This window comes from Tasmannia lanceolata, unplaced genomic scaffold, assembly GCF_043159265.1.
Source record: "Tasmannia lanceolata isolate RefF3 unplaced genomic scaffold, GAP_Taslan_0.1 ptg000019l, whole genome shotgun sequence".
NCBI lineage: Eukaryota > Viridiplantae > Streptophyta > Magnoliopsida > Canellales > Winteraceae > Tasmannia > Tasmannia lanceolata.
The window spans coordinates 9,984,671-10,004,124 of record NW_027518696.1 but is presented as its reverse complement, the minus strand read 5'-3'; the positions used below and the strand labels follow the sequence as shown (position 1 = coordinate 10,004,124).

The 19,454-nt window shown below is 47.7% G+C and overlaps 1 protein-coding gene across 1 annotated transcript in view; it reads left to right on the top strand.

Annotated features, from left to right (window-relative positions):
• Positions 1 to 1,628: 1,628 nt before the first annotated feature.
• The window catches only part of LOC143852286 (uncharacterized), a 28,453-nt gene continuing 10,627 nt past the window's right edge, over positions 1,629 to 19,454 (top strand). Inside the window, exons 1-8 of the mRNA XM_077361687.1 lie at positions 1,629 to 1,728; positions 1,803 to 1,975; positions 2,328 to 2,617; positions 11,244 to 11,951; positions 16,673 to 16,686; positions 16,909 to 17,447; positions 17,922 to 18,361; positions 18,554 to 18,734. Coding sequence (XP_077217802.1) covers positions 1,629 to 1,728; positions 1,803 to 1,975; positions 2,328 to 2,617; positions 11,244 to 11,951; positions 16,673 to 16,686; positions 16,909 to 17,447; positions 17,922 to 18,361; positions 18,554 to 18,734 — 2,445 coding nt within the window. The remainder of the gene's footprint in view (positions 1,729 to 1,802; positions 1,976 to 2,327; positions 2,618 to 11,243; positions 11,952 to 16,672; positions 16,687 to 16,908; positions 17,448 to 17,921; positions 18,362 to 18,553; positions 18,735 to 19,454) is intronic.

The window sequence follows — 19,454 nt, the reverse complement described above, 5'->3', positions numbered from 1 at the left end:
ATCCAGTCCGGAGTCCGGCTGGAAGTTGAGTCCGGTTCGGACCGGACTGATTTTTGTCGTTTTGTTGAAACGCGTTATATCCAGTTCAGCTTTTGCCGGACTGATTTTTGTCGTCTTGCGGCCAGTCCGGTTCGGACCGGACTGATTTTTGTCGTTTTGTTGAAACGCGTTATATCCAGTTCGGATTTTGCCGGACTGATTTTTGTCGTCTTGCGGCCAGTCTGGTTCGGACCGGACTGATTTTTGTCGTTTTGTTGAAACGCGTTATATCCAGTTCGGATTTTGCCGGACTGATTTTTGTCGTCTTGCGGCCAGTCCGGTTCGGACCGGACTGATTTTTGTCGTTTTGTTGAAACGCGTTATATCCAGTTCGGCTTTTGAGATCCAGTACGGAGTGCGGAGCATGGAGTGCGGAGTGGAGATGTGAATTTTCATGCGCGTAGTAACACGCGCGTGCTTGATCGTATTTTTGAGTGGGAGAATGTGTCCGTCATAAATATGGGACACGTGGCGCCATTCGAGTGTCCTCGAGATGCGTACGTCGCATTTAATGCCCCACCGCCTCTGAAAAGCTATAAAAGGAGGTTTACCCCCTTTCATTTTTTTTACTTTTTACTTTTCATCTTTTCTTTTATTCTTGCTCTGGGAGCTTCGACTTCTCAGTTCTCAGTTCGCAGTTCGCAGTGGGAGTTACGCAAGGACTTGACGAGCTCCACTCACCGGTATTCCTCTCAGCCCTTCTCTTTACTGCATGTCTGATAGTAATTCGAGTTCCGAGTCCAGTACGGAGTCCTCCACTAGCAGTAGTTCAGAATTTAGGCCGCCGCAGGAGCCTGTAATGGCTAGGACGTCCGCTGGGATAGATCTTGTAGATAGCGACGACGGAGGGGACAGGGACGAGGTGTTTTTAGACTTGAACGCCACTCCACTCCCCACTGGTAGTCTCCCCCGAGCAGAAGGGAGTGTTGAAAGTGACGTTGCTGAGGCGTCTACAACATTCCTTCCTGGCCGGGCGGTGGAGGTGGTCGCTAGAGCGCGGATGGATGCCAACCCAAAATACAACCTGCGAGCTCTAGTCGAGGAGAACTATCTCACCAGGTCCATGCTAGGAGACATTAGGGATAAGTACTGTGTGCCTCCAAGATTTGAACTGAAGGCAGCTATAGAGGGAGACAGAGCCTGTAACGAGAGTCGAGATCTCTGTATATATGAGGAGTCGATGAGGGCGGGACTCCGATTTCCTTTGCACCCATTCTTCGCAGCCGTGCTTCGATACTACAGACTGGCCCCAGCTCAAGTAGCTCCGAACTCATGGAGACTACTGACTGGGTTCTTGTATCTCGTCCACGGCCGGTTAGAGAGGAGCGTGAGCTTGTCGCTATTCCGTGCTTGTGCACATCTGAAGAGGCATAAGGAGGGGGGCTGGATCTACATCAGTCAACGCCCTGAACTAAAAATCATTACCGGCATCCCCTCGTCAATACATTCATGGAAGAATAGGTTCTTCTACGTCGAGGATAAGGAGGCCAGTGAGCCCTGGCCTGTCCCTCTAGTGTGGGACACTCCGGACACTTCCAAATTAAGTCGAAAGCCGCTCCTCGAGAGTGAGGACAGAGACTTTCGCCTTGATGCGGAAGGAGATTGAGCAATCAGGCCTTATCCGCTGTGCAGAGTTCTCAAGAGAGGAGGTGCTAGTTGGACTGGGCGTGAGTGCCGCGACTCCAGAACGTATGTAGCTAGACTTGTCTTTAGAATATGTTTACTTTTATATGCTTGCTTCTGACTGCTCGCTTGTCTTGCAGAAATGAAGAAACAATCGACCGTTGAGAAAATAAGACAGGGAGCCCAGCCACGGGCACAGGAGGGTGCTGTACAGGCACAACAGGAGCGCCAGAAGAGAAAGGCGACTGTACTGGCGAGTCCGGCCCCATCACAGGGCACTCCTCCACCCCCATCTCAGAGGGCCAAGACTACGGTGAAGCTAATAGGCCCCTTTGCCCAGGGCGGTGGCTCTTCTAAGTCCGGTGGTGCTTCTACTGGAACCGGTTCTGGAGCTCGTCCTCCTACGGGGCTTAGTGAGAACGTCTTTCGACCCAATTGGGCCGTTCTGAAAGATGACACTGCCATAGGCGAGAGCCGAGTAGCAGCAGAGATCATGAGCAAGTGTCTGCTGCGGAAGGACAAGCAACAGGTCCTTCAGGAGCCGCCAGCTACAGGAGAGGAGGCTGTGTTATCCTCAGCTTACTAGGTAAGGAAGAGGTGATCAGTTTGCTAACTTTCTGCCCATTTCTTCCTTTGACCATACTGATGCCTGTTTCTTTCTGTAGATCTTGCTCTACTACAATGATCTCAAGGAGAAGAGTAAGAAGTTCTCCGAAGCCATCACCGCATCTGAAGAGGTGAACGGAAAGTTGGCCACTGAGGTCCAAGAGCTTCAAACGAGCATCGGGCGAGTACAGGAGGAGAAGAAGTTGTTGATGGAGGATCTGGCCTCAGAGAAGAAGAAACTGGTCAAGGCTGCCGAAGCCATGGAGGCCCAAAGAGGAAGAGCCAAAGAGAGGCAGGAGACGGCAGTGAAGGAGGCCACAGAGGCGAAGGAGGCTGAACTTTTCAGCCTGTCGAGCGAGGCTTATAGTCTTGGATACTACGACTGCCTCCAGGAGCTCCAGGCCTGCAATCCAAACTTAGTGATGCAGAATATGACTCTCCCTGCCAGGCCAAAGATTACTGATGAGGAGCAAGATGCTCCTACTGATGCTCATGCTGACATCACCTCTCTTCCAGATGCTTAGTATTTTTATTTTTATTTTTGTTTATTTTGACCTCATTTTGTAATGGTCCTTGAGACCCTACAGCTCTTAGCAGCCTCTTTAAAATGAATTTTGTAATGGCCCTCGAGGCCCCACATATTCTGATCAATGAAATCACATTTGTCCTTCTGTCTCTGATATTTCTCAACTGAGTAATTTGCTCGACTTGTCTTTTTAATTTTGATAACCTGGGACTGAGGCTGTTGATAGTCGAATTGTGACGAGCTGGTCTTCCAGCAAGTACCCAAGTTTAGGAACTGGGTTTCCAACAAGTACCCAAGTTTAAGAACTGGGTTTCCAGTGAGTACCCAAGTTTTGTGAACTGGGTTTCCAGTGAGTACCCAAGTTTAAGAACTGGGTTTCCAGTGAGTACCCAAGTTTTGTGAACTGGGTTTCCAATGAGTACCCAAGTTTAAGAACTGGGTTTCCAGTGAGTACCCAAGTTTTGTGAACTGGGTTTCTAATGAGTACCCAAGTTTAAGAACTGGGTTCCCAATGAGTACCCGAGTTTTGTGAACTGGGTTTCCAATGAGTACCCAAGTTTTGTGAACTGGGTTTCCGATGAGTACCCAAGTTTTGTGAATTAGGTTTCCGATGAGTACCCAAGTTTTGTGAATTGGGTTTCCAATGAGTACCCGAGTTTTGCGAACTGGGTTTCCAATGAGTACCCAAGTTTTGTGAACCGGGTTTCCGATGAGTACTCAAGTTTTGTGAACTGGGTTTCCAGAGAGTAAGAGTGAAACAAAGTCTGCAAAAAAGATTATTTATTTATAACAACAAATTTACAAATTTACAAAGTCACATTTTTACGCCGGACATTTTGTCTATTGATAATATCTCCTGAGATTTTTGGAGTTCCATGCGTGAGGTAATAAGTGCTCCTCCAGTGTCTCCAGCTTGTAGCTTCCTGGCCGGATAACTTCTTTCACTCGATAAGGCCCTTCCCAAGTCGGGGAGAGTTTCCCGACTTTCGTCGGTTGGGAGACGGCTGCCTTTCTCAGGACCAAATCTCCTGTCCTGAATTCTCTGGGGCGAATCTTGGAGTTGTGATAATTTGATACCCTCTGCTTATAAGCGGCGACCCGGATTCGAGATTCTTCCCGGATTTCTTCTAGTACGTCGAGATCGGCACGGAGCCCGTCGCCGTTAAGCTGCTCGTTGAAGCTGGTGATTCTGGGAGACGGAGCGCCTATATCGACTGGTATCACAGCCTCAGTACCAAAGGAGAGGTTGAACGGCGATTCACCAGTCGTCGTGCGAGGAGTAGTGCGGTAAGCCCACATAACGTGATAGAGCTCATCTGCCCATCGGCCAGCTTTTTCATCCAGCCTCTTCTTTATCCCCTGAAGCAGGATTCTATTAGTTACTTCCGTTTGCCCATTGGTCTGGGGGTGAGCAATCGAAGTGAATCTCTGTTCAATCTTTAGGTCCGAGCAGAACTTTCGAAAGTTCCGGCAGTCGAACTGTTTGCCGTTGTCTGTGATCAAGACACGGGGAATCCCGAATCTACAGACTACTGCCTTCCAGAAGAAGTTCTGCACATTCTGCTCAGTGATCTGGGCCAGAGGTTCTGCCTCCACCCACTTAGTGAAATAGTCGATCGCCACTACCACGAACATGCGCTTTCCAGAGGCCGGTGGGAAAGGGCCCAGGATGTCCATCCCCCATACTGCGAAGGGGAGCGGACTAATAATTGGAGCCATTGCTACGGCGGGCTGGTGGATGGTAGGAGAGAACTTCTGACACCTCTCACACCTTTTAACCAGATCCAGGGCATCCTGCCTGATAGTAGGCCAATACAGTCCTCTGAGCAGCACCTTTATCGCTAGAGCTTTGCCCCCCAGATGTTCTCCGCAAATTCCTTCATGAGTCTCTTGTAGTGCATACGCGGCGTCGCTCGGCCTCAGACACTTCATATATGGGAGAGTTTATGACCTTTTGTATAGATTGTCACCACTGAGGGAGAATCGGGCAGCTCTCTGTATCACCTTACGAGCTTCCTTCTTATCCTCCGGGAGTCTAGCATCGCGCAGATAACCCATGATCTCATCCATCCAGCACGGCTCATCTTCCACCTGCATGACTTCCATGGCTTTACTGTCGATGCTGGACCTTTGTAGAAACTCCATGTGTATGCTTCCGAGAGTGGTATATCCAGAGGCAGCCAGTTTTGACAGCACGTCAGCTTTGGCATTTTCTGTTCTTGGTACTCTGATGACCTCGAAACTTGCAAACCGGTTGGAAAGTTGGCGAACCTTGGCGAGGTATTTAATCATACGCTCGTCTCGGGCTTCGTAGACCCCTTGGATCTGGTTTGCTACCAGCTGCGAGTCGCAGTATGCTTTCAATTTTTGGGCGCCGGTCTGAATCGCTAGGCTCATTCCGGCAAGGAGGGCTTCATATTCTGCCTCATTGTTTGATGCACGGAACCCGAATCTCAGGGCGTAATCCGCAGTGAACTCATCAGGCCCAGTGAGGATGAGGCCAGCTCCACAGCCGTTTTTATTTGAAGATCCGTCGGCATATACTTCCCAAGTCGGTGTGCTGGTTATGGAGTCCTGTCCGGCTGACGGTGGCCTGATTTCCGTCCGAATTTCCTCTGTCATACGCTCTTCAGGGACTACTTTCTCTACAACTGGGAGCTGCAATGCTTCAGGGTCGGCGACCTGCTGGGGGATAGTGCACTCGGCTACAAAATCTGCCAGTACTTGGGCCTTGATAGCTGGCCTGGGTGCGTACTGAATATCGAACTCGCTTAGCTCTACAGCCCATTTCACAAGTCGCCCGGAGATATCTGGTCGATGGAGAACTTGTCGAAGTGGCTGATCAGTCAAGACCTTTACAGTGTGAGCTTGGAAGTACGGCCTTAACTTCCTGGCGGCCATTACCAGCGCGTAAGCCAATTTCTCGACCCGCTGGTACCTTGTTTCTGCGTCGTGAAGAACCTTGCTGACATAGTAAATAGGTTTTTGCTGGCGGTGCTCTTCACGAACGAGGACAGCTGCCAGAGCCGTGGAGCTGATGGAGAGATACAAAAATAGCTCCTCGCCCGGCTCCGGCTTTGTTAATAATGGCGGAGAGGACAAATACCTTTTCAGCTCTTCGAATGCGATCTGGCATTCTTCCGTCCAGGGCGCAGTCTTGAGCCCCTTGACCGCGCTGAAAAAGGGCAGGCACCTTTCCGCTGATTTGGAGATAAAGCGACCCAATGCCACTATCATTCCGGTGAGCCGCTGGACTTCCATGATGGTTTTTGGAGCAGTAAGCTCCATCACGGCTCTGATCTTTTCTGGGTTTGCTTCTATCCCTCGCTGGCTCACCATGAATCCTAAGAACTTCCCCGAGCTGACACCAAAGGTGCACTTGGTGGGGTTAAGTTTCATGTTGTGCTTCTTCAGGACCTGGAATGTTTCTCTGAGATCAGACGCATGATCCTGCGCACTCCGACTTTTGACCAGCATATCGTCTACATAGACTTCCATGTTACGGCCGATCTGGTTCTGAAAAAAGTCTGTTCACAAGCCTTTGGTAAGTAGCTCCGGCATTTTTGAGGCCGAAGGGCATAACTCGGTAGCAGTAAGTCCCTTGATCTGTGACGAAGGAGGTTTTTGGTATATCCGACTCGTACATCCTGATCTGATTATATCCGGAGAAGGCGTCCATGAAGCTCAACAGTTCATGACCCGCTGTGGCGTCAATGAGTTGGTCGATCTTCGGGAGTGGATAGCTGTCCTTAGGACAAGCCTTATTCAGATCGGTGAAGTCGACGCAGGTCCTCCATTTCCCATTAGTCTTCTTGACTAGGACTACGTTTGCCAACCAGTCCGGGTATCGAATCTCGCGAATGAAGTCAGCCTTCAGAAGCCTCTCCACTTCTTCTTTTATTGCCTGCCGCCTTTCGAAGGCGAAATGTCGTCTCTTCTGCTTCACCGGTTTACAGGTTGAATCAACACCGAGCCTGTGTGTGCTGATCTCTGGATCAATGCCGGGCATATCGGCAGGAACCCATGCAAAGACATCTGCATTGTCCTGGAGAAAATTGGTGAGCTGGTGTTGAATGCTGCTGCTGAGGGAGGAACCGATCAGAACGACTTTCTCACTGTCCTCTAGGCACAGTGGGATGGAGAGGAGGTCTTCAGCAGGTTGAGTCCCTCTGAGCTCGTCCCTTACATCGAGCAGTTCAATTGGCAGTGATTCAACTGCATTTTTGCCTTTGAGTGCCATTGCGTAGCACTCTCTGGATTGAGGCTGATCTCCTCGAACTTCCCCCACACCATTGGGGGTTATGAACTTCATTTTTTGGTGGTAGGCCGAGGCTACTGCACGGATGAGGTTCTGGCCAGGCCGTCCCAAGATAGCATTATAGACCGAAGTGGCCCTTACTACCAGAAAGTTGACAATGGCGAAAGCTTGACAAGGTGGATCTCCGACAAGAACAGGGAGCTCGATCTGCCCCACCACTTTCACGACCTCTCCGGAGAAGCCAAATAAATCTGAGTTCGCCGGCTTCAGACGGTCGTCGTCTATCGTCATTTTCTCAAAGGCGTGGTAGTATAGAATGTCCGTCGAACTCCCATTGTCTACGAGGATTTTCTTCACCTCCCAGTTGGCAACGAGCATGGTTAAAACCAGTGCATCGTCGTGGGCAGGATAAGATTATCCAGATCTGCATCTGAGAAGGAGATCTCATTCTCCGTTCTCGTCTTTTTGCTGGTTGTGTGCACGGCGTTAACTCGCCGTGCATATGCTTTGCGAGCGGTAGAGGAGGTGCCCCCAGCCGCAGGCCCACCCATAATTGTACCGATGACCCCCTTTGGCTGAGATCGGGGTGCCTCAGGCTGCGCATTGGCCAGCTGAGGGGTTTTGTCCCGAGCAGGGGGCTGCTGTGATCTTCGAGGGCTGCGGCCCTGGGGGCTCTTTCCTCTGCGCTCTTGGTTGCGGCTATCAGTTCGGATATACTTTTTCAAATAGCCCCGGCTGATGAGTTGCTCAATTTCCTCCTTGAGTTGCCAACAATCATCTGTGTCGTGGCCGTGGTCCTTGTGGAACCGACAGTACTTTGAAGGATCTCTCCTGTTTCCCTTGGAGATCATTCTAGCAGGCCACTTCACGAACTCTTCTTCGCTGATCGCCGCCAGTATGTGCTTTCTGGAGGTGTTGAGAGGCGTGAAGTTTTCTTCTCTTCTCTGAGGAGGCGGAGACTTGTCTCTCCTGGGAGGTTTATCCTCCCTGTGCTGCTTAGGGAGATTCTTCTCTTCAGAGGTTATCCTCCGATTTGAATTAAGAGCTGCCAGTGTTTCTTCCACCGTTATGTACTCTTCTGCCCCGGCCATAAGATCCGCTAGTGAGTGCGGATTTTGTCGAGCCACCGCTCGACGGAAATCATTAGACCTGGCGCCTACGAGGAGCGCATTCATTGCTGCTGAGGGATCTAGATTTGGCACTTGAAGTGCCTCCCTGTTGAATCGGCGGACGAACACCTTCAGAGGCTCGTTGTCGTCCTGTCGCAAGGCCATCAGGGAAGCTGTTGTTTTCCTTGGCCTACGGCTGCTCATGAAGTGGCGGACAAGATCCTCTCCAAAATCATCAAAATTGTTGATGGAGTTCGGTTTGATCCTGGAATACCAGTCTCTTGCCGCGCCAGTTAGCGTCGTTGGAAACGCTCTGCAAAGAAAGCCATCGGAAGCTCCGTGGAGGAGCATAATTGTTCTGAACGTCTCCAAGTGGTCCACGGGGTCTGTAGTGCCGTCATACTGAGGGACGGCGGGCATTTTAAACCCTCTGGGTGCTGGGGCACCCAGAACATCATCAGTGAATGGCGTCCTGCTTGAGAACGCCCTGGATACGGGCCGGCTCTGGTCCTTCGCCAGTTCCTCTATCCGATGATCCATCTCCTCCATTCTCTATAGCAGTGGATCCGTCCTATGGTCCAAGGATCTGATCCTTTCCACAGACTGGCTCGCCGCGGAGCCGGATTGGCTCTCCCGACTCATACGACGAGGTCGACGTTTCGCTGATGGCGCACGATCTTGATGAGCTCGGCGCCTCTGTGCGGAGGGGGACCGCGACCTTTCACGGTGATGAGGCTCTGTTTGGGCATGCCTCGTCGTGGGGTGAGGGACTTGTCTGGTGGAATGATGAGTTCGGCCCTCACCATGGTGTGATGACTCTCCCCTGTGGACGTCTGGCCTTCCTTGGACAGATCGCGGAGCCTCTGGGGGAGGTTGAGGGGGCACTTGAAGTAGTTGCTGGTACTGCCCAACGAGGGCTGTCATCTGCTGAAATAGAGCTTGAACTTGCTCCGGGGTGGGCAAGGGATTCAGATGTTCTGAGCGAGCCGGGCTCTGCTCTGCTGTAGCAGAAGCTGCTACTACTAGTGATGCAATTCGCTCGCTCCGGGTCCTGCGGGGTAGCGCGGTTTGGGTAGTCCGCGCCAGCGCAGTAGGCATCCGCGTACTCTTGCGTCCTGCCATTTTTGTGAGTGGGATGTGTAAGGATAGCTTTTAGTTCTGGGGTCCCACGGATGGCGCCAATCTGTTAGACCTAAAATCGGTAACAGGTACAGCAGTGACGTAAGAGCTGAGCTGGATGACCAGAGGAGCTGAGTCCTGAAGGACCGGACTGAACGAATAGTAGAGTGGTTGAGAATGAGTCCTGCTATGAGGGCTGAGTCCTGCACAAGGCAAGCGAGGTCAGAAGACCAGACCGGGTTTTACTCCGGACAGGCCCTTCGACACTCAAGTCAGTATGAGCAGGAGTGAAGGGGAGATGTCTAAGAGTTTTTAGGGAGAGAAGGGATTTTTCGCATTACCCATTGGTCTGAGCTTTGATCCTCTATTTATAGGGAAATCCTGGTGAGGTGTCCTGGACAGGTGTCTAGGACAGGTGGCGGCCTGTGAGAGGCTGCAGCTCACCTACTCTGAGACAGGTGGCGGCCTGTGAGAGGCTGCAGCTCACCTACTCTGGGACAGGTGGCGGCCTGTGAGAGGCTGCAGCTCACCTACTCTGGGACAGGTGGCGGTCTGTGAGAGGCTGCAGCTCACCTACTCTGGGACAGGTGGCGGCCTGTGAGAGGCTGGTGTTTTCACACCCCATCAACATGCAACCGGTTTCCAGTCATACTCCACCTCCTGATTATGGACACCCTTAGAAGTGTGAATAGGAATAAACTCAGGATACGACGACCCTGCTTCTATCTCGATGCACAGCCGAGCGTAGCTCAGTCTTCTCATTTCCGCAGTATATGCATCCATATATAGCAAATTTTCAATATAGCTAGCAATTTTGCTTATGCCCTCGACACTCCAGAATTGCAGCGGCAAACCTGGAAACCCTACCCAGATTGGAACAGAGGATAAGCTAAGCTTTTCCAACGGGGTCAGGGGCGACGGCACTTGAAACGTAAGGGGGGCAATTGCCCCCCTTATGTTTTTGTAAAAAAACAAAAGTTACAAAAAACCCCTTTTTGTTTTCACTTAATTACTTTCACAGTTTCACTTACCCCCTTATTCCCTTAACCCTTTTATTTTCATTTCTCACGAAAGCCTCTTCTGGTGAAATGAAAAGAACCCTAGCAGTAGCTGCCTAGCCTGCCTTGGCTTCTCAGTTCTCACCATCTACTCGACTACTCGTGCAGCTCGTCGGCGGCCGGCCGGCCGGCGGCTTCATTTTTCCGACCACAAGCCAGGTACTCTCCCTCCCTCTCTCTCCCTCTCTCTCTCTCTCTCTCTCAGTCTCTCTCTCTCTCTCATTTTTCATTTTTTTTGCCCTGTTTTTTGTTCTCTCCTTTTTCATTTTTTGCCCTTTTTTTTGTTCAAAGCAGACATTTCTGCTATTCTAGATTTCTAGTCTTTTGGTTCTGGTAGAAGATGATTAGATTAGATGAACCATGGAATATCATCTCTTTGGGTCTGATTTGGGGGTTTTTGTTTTCGGGTTTCAACTATATGACTATATGCTCTCATTTTTTGATTTTTTTGCAACTGATTTCTGGTAGGGTTCTGAATTTCTAATTTGGGGGTTTTTGGTTCATCATTTTTATATTATTTAGTAAGGGTTTTGGGTTCTTTTTGTTCTTAGTAAATTTTGGATTTTGGGGTTTTTTGTTGGGGTGTGAGTCATCAGTGTAAATTCAGCGGTAACAGCTTCTATTGCCCTGTACTCGTGCTTCGGCACTGAATCTCGCTACAGTCTTCTGTTTCCGACTATTCCATGACACTAAATGTCTTCCAATAGATAAGCAGCATCCATCAACCAACCTCTTGGTGATTGAATCTCCTGCGCAATCTGCACCAAAAAAATGTAATTTTGAGTAATGATATCATTTAGAATACCCTTGATATAGCATAGCATTCGTTTCGGAGCCTCCACATATTATGCACACAGTTTGTGTATGAATTGACTGATTGATAATTAAATATTTTTGTGATATAGTGATAGAAGTTCTTTGTCTTTCTTGTTTGTTTTTTTAGGTATGGAAAAATATTTTTCAAGAGTACCATCATTAAAGTCGATAACCCCTCCTACAATTTCAAGTGCCCCCACCAAAGAACGAGAAAATTATAAAAGATTTCGATTGGAACTTGATCCTACAAATCCTCCTGCTGATCCCGGATTACGAAGGCCAATAACTGATTATCATCCTAATGATAGGGCAAAAGTTCGAATGATATACTTAGGAATGGGTCCAATTCAACCTCGTAATCATGATTTTCCTCAAATTATGCAAGGAAAAGAGAATAGGCGGTTTAATCCAAAGTGGTTTGATGAGTATCCTACTTGGTTGGAGTATAGCATTGCAAAAGACGCGGCTTATTGTTTGTGTTGCTATCTTTTTAAATCGGATAGTAAGGAGCATGTGGGAAGTTGTGATGCTTTTGTTGTTAAGGGGTTCTCTAATTGGAAGAAAGTAGAAAGATTTGGTAAACATATAGTGGGTCCTAATAGTGCTCATAATCAAGCTTCGAGTAAATGTGAAGCTTTGAGGAATCAAGAGCAACATATTGAAGCGTTGGTAAATAAGCAAACAGAGCAACAACAAAGTGACTATCGAATTCGCTTGCATGCTTCAGTTTTGAATGCTCGATTTCTTTTAGAACAAGGTTTACCTTTTCATGGGCATGATGAATCTTGTGACTCGCTGTAGACACCCCATTTTGACCGTGCCCTAAACCTTCCAATTTTGTGCAAAACCCCATCAGATCAATGATCTAGGGTCCCAAACTTAACCCTAGGCTAGCTTTGGGTCCCAGCTAGGTCCCCGCAAAATTTCGTCAAAATCCGAGTACGTTCGCCTAGCGAACGAGCAGAGAAAGGACCGTAGTGTAAACCAGAAAAGGGGGGTGAATTATCCTGGAACGGTGCAGAGCAGATTTCGAATAAGACACGATTGGATGGTGCGTCCATCAATTTTTCCGCCAATAGTGCGCCCATCAATATTGGTAGTGTCAATATCACCACCCTGTTTTTATAAAAAAAAAAAAAAAATATATATATATATATATATATATAATGTGGGACCCGCTTGTGTGGGGCCCACTTGTGTGGGACCCGCTTGTGTGGGGCCCGCTTGTGTGGGGCCCGCTGGTGTGGGACCCGTTTGTGTGGGACCCGTTGATGTGGGATCCGATTATATTCAAAGAAAGAAGAAAGGGGACATCATCATTTTCTTTTGATTTTTAAAATTTGTAAGCAATGATTATGTTTTTTGTTTTCTTTTGGTATCCTATGCATGTAATGATTTTTTATTTTATTTTTTTAAAAAAAATTAAGAAAATGGGGGACATGAGGGGGACAACCACTCTCACTTTCTCTCCCCCTCATGATGACTCATGATGGTTTTCTTCTCTCTCGCGAGGAGAAACCAGAGGGGGAAGAGGGAAAAAAAAAAGAGAAAAAAGAAAAACCAGAGGAAGAAAAGAAAGGAAAAACCAGAGGAAAAAAGAGAAAGGGAGAGGGAGAGAGAGAGAGAGATCTGCAGAGGGGAGAGAGAGAGAGAGAGGAGAGATCTGTAGAGAGAGAGAGGGAGAGAGAGAGAGAGTCTTCTCCTCCGGCAACCCAACCGGATTCCGGCCACCTTCTCCGACATCCTCCCAACCAACCACCGGAGCTCCACCGGCATCCACATCTCCTCCACCCCACCTCCAGCGGGCCCCACCTCCAGCGGGTCCCACATCAGCGGGTCCCACATCAGCGGGCCCCACACAAGCACGACTCTGTCAACACCTTCCTGGATCTCTTGTGGCGTAAGTTCATTTTTTTTTTATTATTTTTTAATTATTCATTCTTTGCACTACACACACGGGTCCCACAGCGGGTCCCACAGCGGGTCCCACATCCGCGGGTCCCACAGCGGGTCCCAAAGCGGGTCCCACAGAGGGTCCCACATCTGCGGGTCCCACATCCGCGGGTCCCACAGCGGGTCCCACATCAGTAGGTCCCACAGCGGGTCCCACAAGCGGGTCCCACAGGGGGTCCCACATCCGCGGGTCCCACAGCGGGTCCCACATCAGTAGGTCCCACAGCGGGTCCCACATCCGCGGGTCCCAAAGCGGGTCCCACAACGGGTCCTACAGCGGGTCCCACATCAGTAGGTCCCACAGCGGGTCCCAGCGGGTCACAGCGGGTCCCACAACAGCGGGTCCCACAACGGGTCCCACAACAGTGGGTCCCACAGCAGTGGGTCCCACATCAGTGGGTCCCACATCAGCGGGTCCCACATCAACGGGTCCCACAACAGCGGGTCCCGCAGCGGGTCCCACAACAGCGGGTCCCACAACAGCGGGTCCCACATCAACGAGTCCTACTATGAATAGTAGTTTTGAATAGTACTTATAAATAGTAGTTTTGAATAGTAGTTTTGAATAGTACTTATAAATAGTAGCTTTGAATAGTAGTTTTGAATAGTAGTTTTGAATAGTACCTATAAATAGTAATTATTGATAGTATTTTTGAATAGTAATCTTGTATAGTAATTATAAATAGTAATTATAACAGTCTTCAGCACAGGAGTCAGTCCTTCAGTCAGTCCAGGAGTTTTTCCTATTATCATAGGGGTTAGGATTCTGTCCATCCTCTCATCAAGTCGTGATCTTTACCCGCTCCTGCAAGGTACAGGATGCTGTCCAACCCTTGCCGAGTTATTTTCCTGTTCGTTCCCCCGCAAAGCATAGGATGCTATCCAACCTTTGCGGGATTCCAGAAGTCTCCCTACCCGTATGATGATAGGATTTTATTCTCTGGTGTCAAAAAACAATAAAAACATTTCAAAAATACTTGAAAACAACAAAAACATTCCAAAAAACACTTGAAAATTCAAAAACATCTCAAAAACAATTCAAAATCCAAAAACATTTTAAAAATCAAAATTTCAAAAAAAATCTTGAGTCATGTGCAGAGTAGTTAGGAATTCTGGTCCGAACTACGGATGGCTTGATCCCTAGCTGAGGGGTACGTAGGCAGCTCAGGCGTGCTGCTGGCACCCTGAGTTCAGTCACCATTTTTACACCCTTTCACCATTTTCAGTCACCATTTTTGTAAATATTTCTCACAACTTTCACCATTTTTCATAACTTCAAAACCTCCCAAAAATACAAAAAACTTCAAAACCTTTTCAAAAAGATCTTCCCCTAGAGTTAGGAGTCTGTCATAGATATTTAGGGTGTTTTAGAGTTAGGAGTCGGTCTTGATTTGTATTGATGTGGTGTGTCATGTCGTGTGAGTGTCCCTAGAGTTAGGAGGCCTCGAGTCGATCGGTCAGACACTTAGTCGAACCGATGGCTAGACTAGGAAGCATATAGTCAGCCCATGGTTTTCTTTATGTTGCACAGCCTAGATACACATAGGATGTAGGGCCCACCTGCATTAGCTTAAGGCTAAACAACCTGCATTAGTTAGGACATATAGAGAGTCGTAAAAATCACAATCCACTTGAATTTAAGCAATCGCACAAAAAGCTTTAAAAACTAGTCGAGTCTAGTTGATCGAGTCTAGGATAGCGGTCCTAGAGGTTTAGGCATTGTAGTTTAGCATAGGACACCGAACTACGTTGGCTCTGATTCTTCCCGAGGCCGGGATACGTAGTGCAGCTAGGATGGATGGCCATCCTGGTCCGAGTCAAGTCCTGCATTAGAATTTTAGGATTTGTCTTGTTGAGTCGTGTGTTGCGTATTTTGCTGTGTTTTCTTATTTTCATGTACAGATCCTATACCTTTAGCTGTAGCATGCATGTGCTTGTCCACCAGAACTTAGACACCAATCAGGCATGTCACTCATAACCTAGCTATTCTTAGGCGACATATCTTTCATTTCTTTTGTGTGTGCTTCTTATTCATCTCCGAGACATGCATGATTAGCTAGACGTTATCTCGGAGATATTCGTTCTCATTTCGCATGATTTTCGCCCAAAACTCTTCAAAATTAATAATAAATGGCATAAGAGACCAGGTGCTAGCACTTGGGCGAATTGGGGGCGCCTAATCCCTTCCCCATTCGTCATCAGGCACGAACCCTATTTTATATCTCTGGTTATCCGTTGCAACAGAGCACAGCATGGGATCCAGGGCCCACTTCCTTGGATGGCGACTCTTCTTTGTTTAAGGTACGCCTCGAATCTGGGCTAGTCCCCGAATCGAGAGGTATCTCACTTTACATCGCCGCTCATGCTGTGAGGGGCACTCTTTCGAGAGTTCCTTGGTGGGGCTCTCCTTCACGTGGACGATCTCCAGAGACTCGCGCGGGGGCACGTCCCTCCACGCCCGTCCCGGATCGGGGTCCACAGCCCTCCACGCCCGTCCCGGATCGGGGTCCACAGACTGGCGACTCTGCTGGGGATTCTTTGAAACATTGCCTAACTCTGTAAAAATGCCATTTTTAATTAATTTTGAGGAAATTTGGGTCAAAACCAAGTTAAATGGGAACTTTATCGTTAGAAATCCAGGGGCACCAAGTAGGTGCGTAACTAAAACAAGGGATTCACACACTGCACATCATACATTGTCATATTCTTTATTTCTTTCATTATTTTCATTATTGGCCTCAGGGAATAGATATGACGCGTACCAGATGGGAACCGTTGTATCTATTTCCGAGCTATGCGCCGGAGCTGCAGCCGTAGACACTGGGTGTGCTGGTGTTCTACAGCAGCCGATGAGCAATGAACATACTTTGTATAATGCTGGGTGTGCTGGCGTTATACATCAAGGGTATGGTCATAGGCATAGTACCCTGCAGAAATGCCCGGGCCCTACTTTTATTTCATTATATTATGTATATATATTAGTTTCTCCCTTTAGAACCAAAATTAGGGAACCCTTGCTAGGACACTATATATATGTACTCATATAGGACGAACATGTGCGACCAGCATATGTAAGCCTAGGATAGAAGTCAGCCTACCCATGTAGTGTAGAAGGGTAAGTCACACCGTGGTTACCCGCCGCGTTATCTAGTACACTCACAGACACTTCTGGGTCAAGATTTTCTCGACTCCGCTAGATTAGACTAGGGTTGGTGCCCCTGGTTAGGATGTATATATATGTATATATTTATTATTAGATTAGGGCTTGCTTCTTAGTTAGGTTTCCTTCTAATCTAATCAATTTTTCCCCATCTATCCATTCTGTGGATTATCATAAGATTCTTGGCTCTTTTAGTCATGATCTGTTTTCCGTGAGCCTGATCATTTGATCGATCCTGATCAGATCACTCCGCATGTCGATTATGAGTCTATCTTGCCATCATCATTACCGGAGTGTGTGTTCTTGCTGAGAGCCCTGCTTTATCTTGACCATGACGGCATACTCTTCATGTTTAGTTGCTGAGACCCTCCTAGTATAGCCGTCATGCTGCCGATTTTCTTTCAGATACCTTGGGTTTGGTCATTATCCTTTAGACTTGCTCACAAACTCTATGTGCTTATCTTACCACATTTCCTTGCATAGATGTTATGCTGCCGGATTTTATCCATGGGAGGATATACTCGTATCATCTTTTGTCTCAGCTTGTATATGGGATTTTCATTTGATTGCCCTATATTGAACTCTAGTGTTTGTCGATTCCATGGCGAGAGTCTGACCTTATTGACCTCACTCATTTGCAGTACCTATTTCTATTCAACCCACACCAGAACCTATGGCTGAATCTGGAAATACTCTGGCCGAGATGAATGAGTTGATGAAGTCTATGCTCCAACAGATGAATAATATGAGTGAGGAGATAGTCCGTCTGAAAAGTGATAGAGGTTCTACTTCTGAAGAACCTGTACCCCGGCAAATTCCACTTATACCTCCCCCACATCCTGCAATGGCCAGGCTTGCTGTTTTGAATGTCGAAGACGATGTCGAGGATGAGCAGTATGCAGAAGATAATTGTTTCCCTCATCTGGAGAGAGCCAATGAGGGCAGAGCGATAACAAATAGGTTGGATAAGCTAACCCGAGAAATGGAAAGCATAAAGTTCCAAGGCCCTAAGAAGTTGAGCATGTCCGACTTCATGATAGTCCCGGGAGTTGTTCTTCCTCCTAAGTTCACAGTACCTGATCTTGACAAATATGATGGGACGGGATGCCCCACCAATCATCTGAAATCTGTCATTCCTCTTCTACAGCAACATGGACTTTCTCCAGAGCAGATTGCCCTCGTATTCCCTCGATCTCTAGTCAGAACTGCAAAGAAATGGTTTTTGAGTCTGAAGTCTGAAGAGATCCGAACCTTAGAAGACATTGCTAACAAGTTTGTGGAACAATTTTCCATGGAGGAAGGGATAGAGGTAACCAAAAGGGATCTGAAAATGTTGAAACAGGGGCATAATGAAACTTTCACTTCCTTCATCCGAAGATGGAGAAGAAAAGCTGCTCGGATGACCCACAGATTGTCCGATGAAGATCAGATTAAAATTGTGGTGAAGAATCTGTCTCCACAGTATTACCATCATATGGCTATCCAATACTTTCTCGATTTCAACCACCTCATCAAGACGGGAACCCAAGTAGAGGATGCACTGGCTAAAGGCCTAAAGACAAGGACCTCAACTGATGTTAGAGACGGAAAGAGGACTATGGTAGCAGCTGAAGAAGTCAGTAATGTGGAGACCTCTCGTCAACCTTTCAAGAAGGTGGTTCAGAAAGGAAACAAGCCTATTCAGAGGTTACAAGAAGAGATTCCTCCATTGCCGAAGAATCTTGAAAAAGCTTTGAGAGAATTGGTCGAAGTGGGTAAACTTGAACTTCCTGAACCTTCTTCTCCTCCAAATCCTCTTCCTAGCAAATTTTATGAACAAGATTTCTGTGAATATCATCGAGTTCATGGACATTCATCCAACAGTTGCCAAGCCCTGAAACATAAGATCCTAAAACTTATCAAGGGTGGTAAGGTAGTTGTTGGAGAACCCGGGGCTACCAAAAAACCAGTGCAAAGATCAGTTGGCCCTTTACCGATGGTAGGAGCTATCTCTACGGATGAACCATTATTGGATCCTGCATCCCTTATTCGTCCTATCTCAGAAATGCCACCTGTTCCATCAAGCCTTCGACCAATGGAGGAATCTTTTGAAAGGTCGGCCCTCATCCGAATGGAAAACTGGATGGTTAAACTCTTTGGTCAGATGGCCATGTTAACTGAAGAAGTGAGGGAGATGAAAACTCAGATACGATATCTGTCTACCGGATATGATTCAGCTCCTAAGCAGTTTGCCGATATGGGTACTATGACAGAAGAAACATCAGTTCAGAGTTTAATTCTTGACAGATATGTTGATTTGCATAGTGGGACGAAGCCTGTATTTGTTCCCAGTGAAGTTCAGAATGTTGAACCTTATCGTCAACCTTTTAAGAAGCCAATCATAGAAGTGGAAGAGAGGATGGGTCAGAGACTGAGGAGAGAATGCGCTCAGCTACCATGTTCTCAGGAAGTTATCATGAAGAAATGGGTCAGCGAAGGTCGTTTGACACTTTTAGATCCGAAGCTTATTCCTAACCCACTCCCCAAGCACTGGAGAAGAGATCAGTATTGCGAGTACCATAGAGGTATTGGTCATACAACAGAAAAGTGCCTGGCATTGAAACACAAAATTCAGGACGAGATAGATGAAGACTCTTCCCTTCTTCCTGAACTCTGTGCTTTCATGAATTATGCACCGGTTAGACCTATTCAACCCTTCAACGGTTCCACCACCTCTGTTTATGCTGCATCAAAGCAGAGGGATGCATCAAAAGGGAAAGAAAAAATGTCAGAATGTGAGCCTCCGAAGAATGTCAGGGCAGAGAGCATGATGCCACCAGCAGGTTTTCAGGGGCAGTTTGGGCCAGGTCGACAGAACTACATGGGACCACCTCTTCCGAGATTCCTATACCAGGACCGAAACCACTAGCCGACAACATCATGGAGAAAGACGTGTACTTCTGAACTTCAGTGCCTAGTCCTTGTCCGCGTCCAAGTGTCGTGTTTCAAGTGAGGTGTTCCAAATGTCATGTTTCAAGATTTAACTTCTATCGAGTGTATACCAACTCTTGTGTTGAAGGTTGGTGAGTCATAGTGTCAATGTCAAAAAAAAAGAAAAAAAAAGAAGGGGGTGTCCTGTTTGTCAGTCTTTTTCATTTAGAGTCGGTGTTTTATTTTCTGTCAAGTCTGATGAAGAGCCCACTGAGGC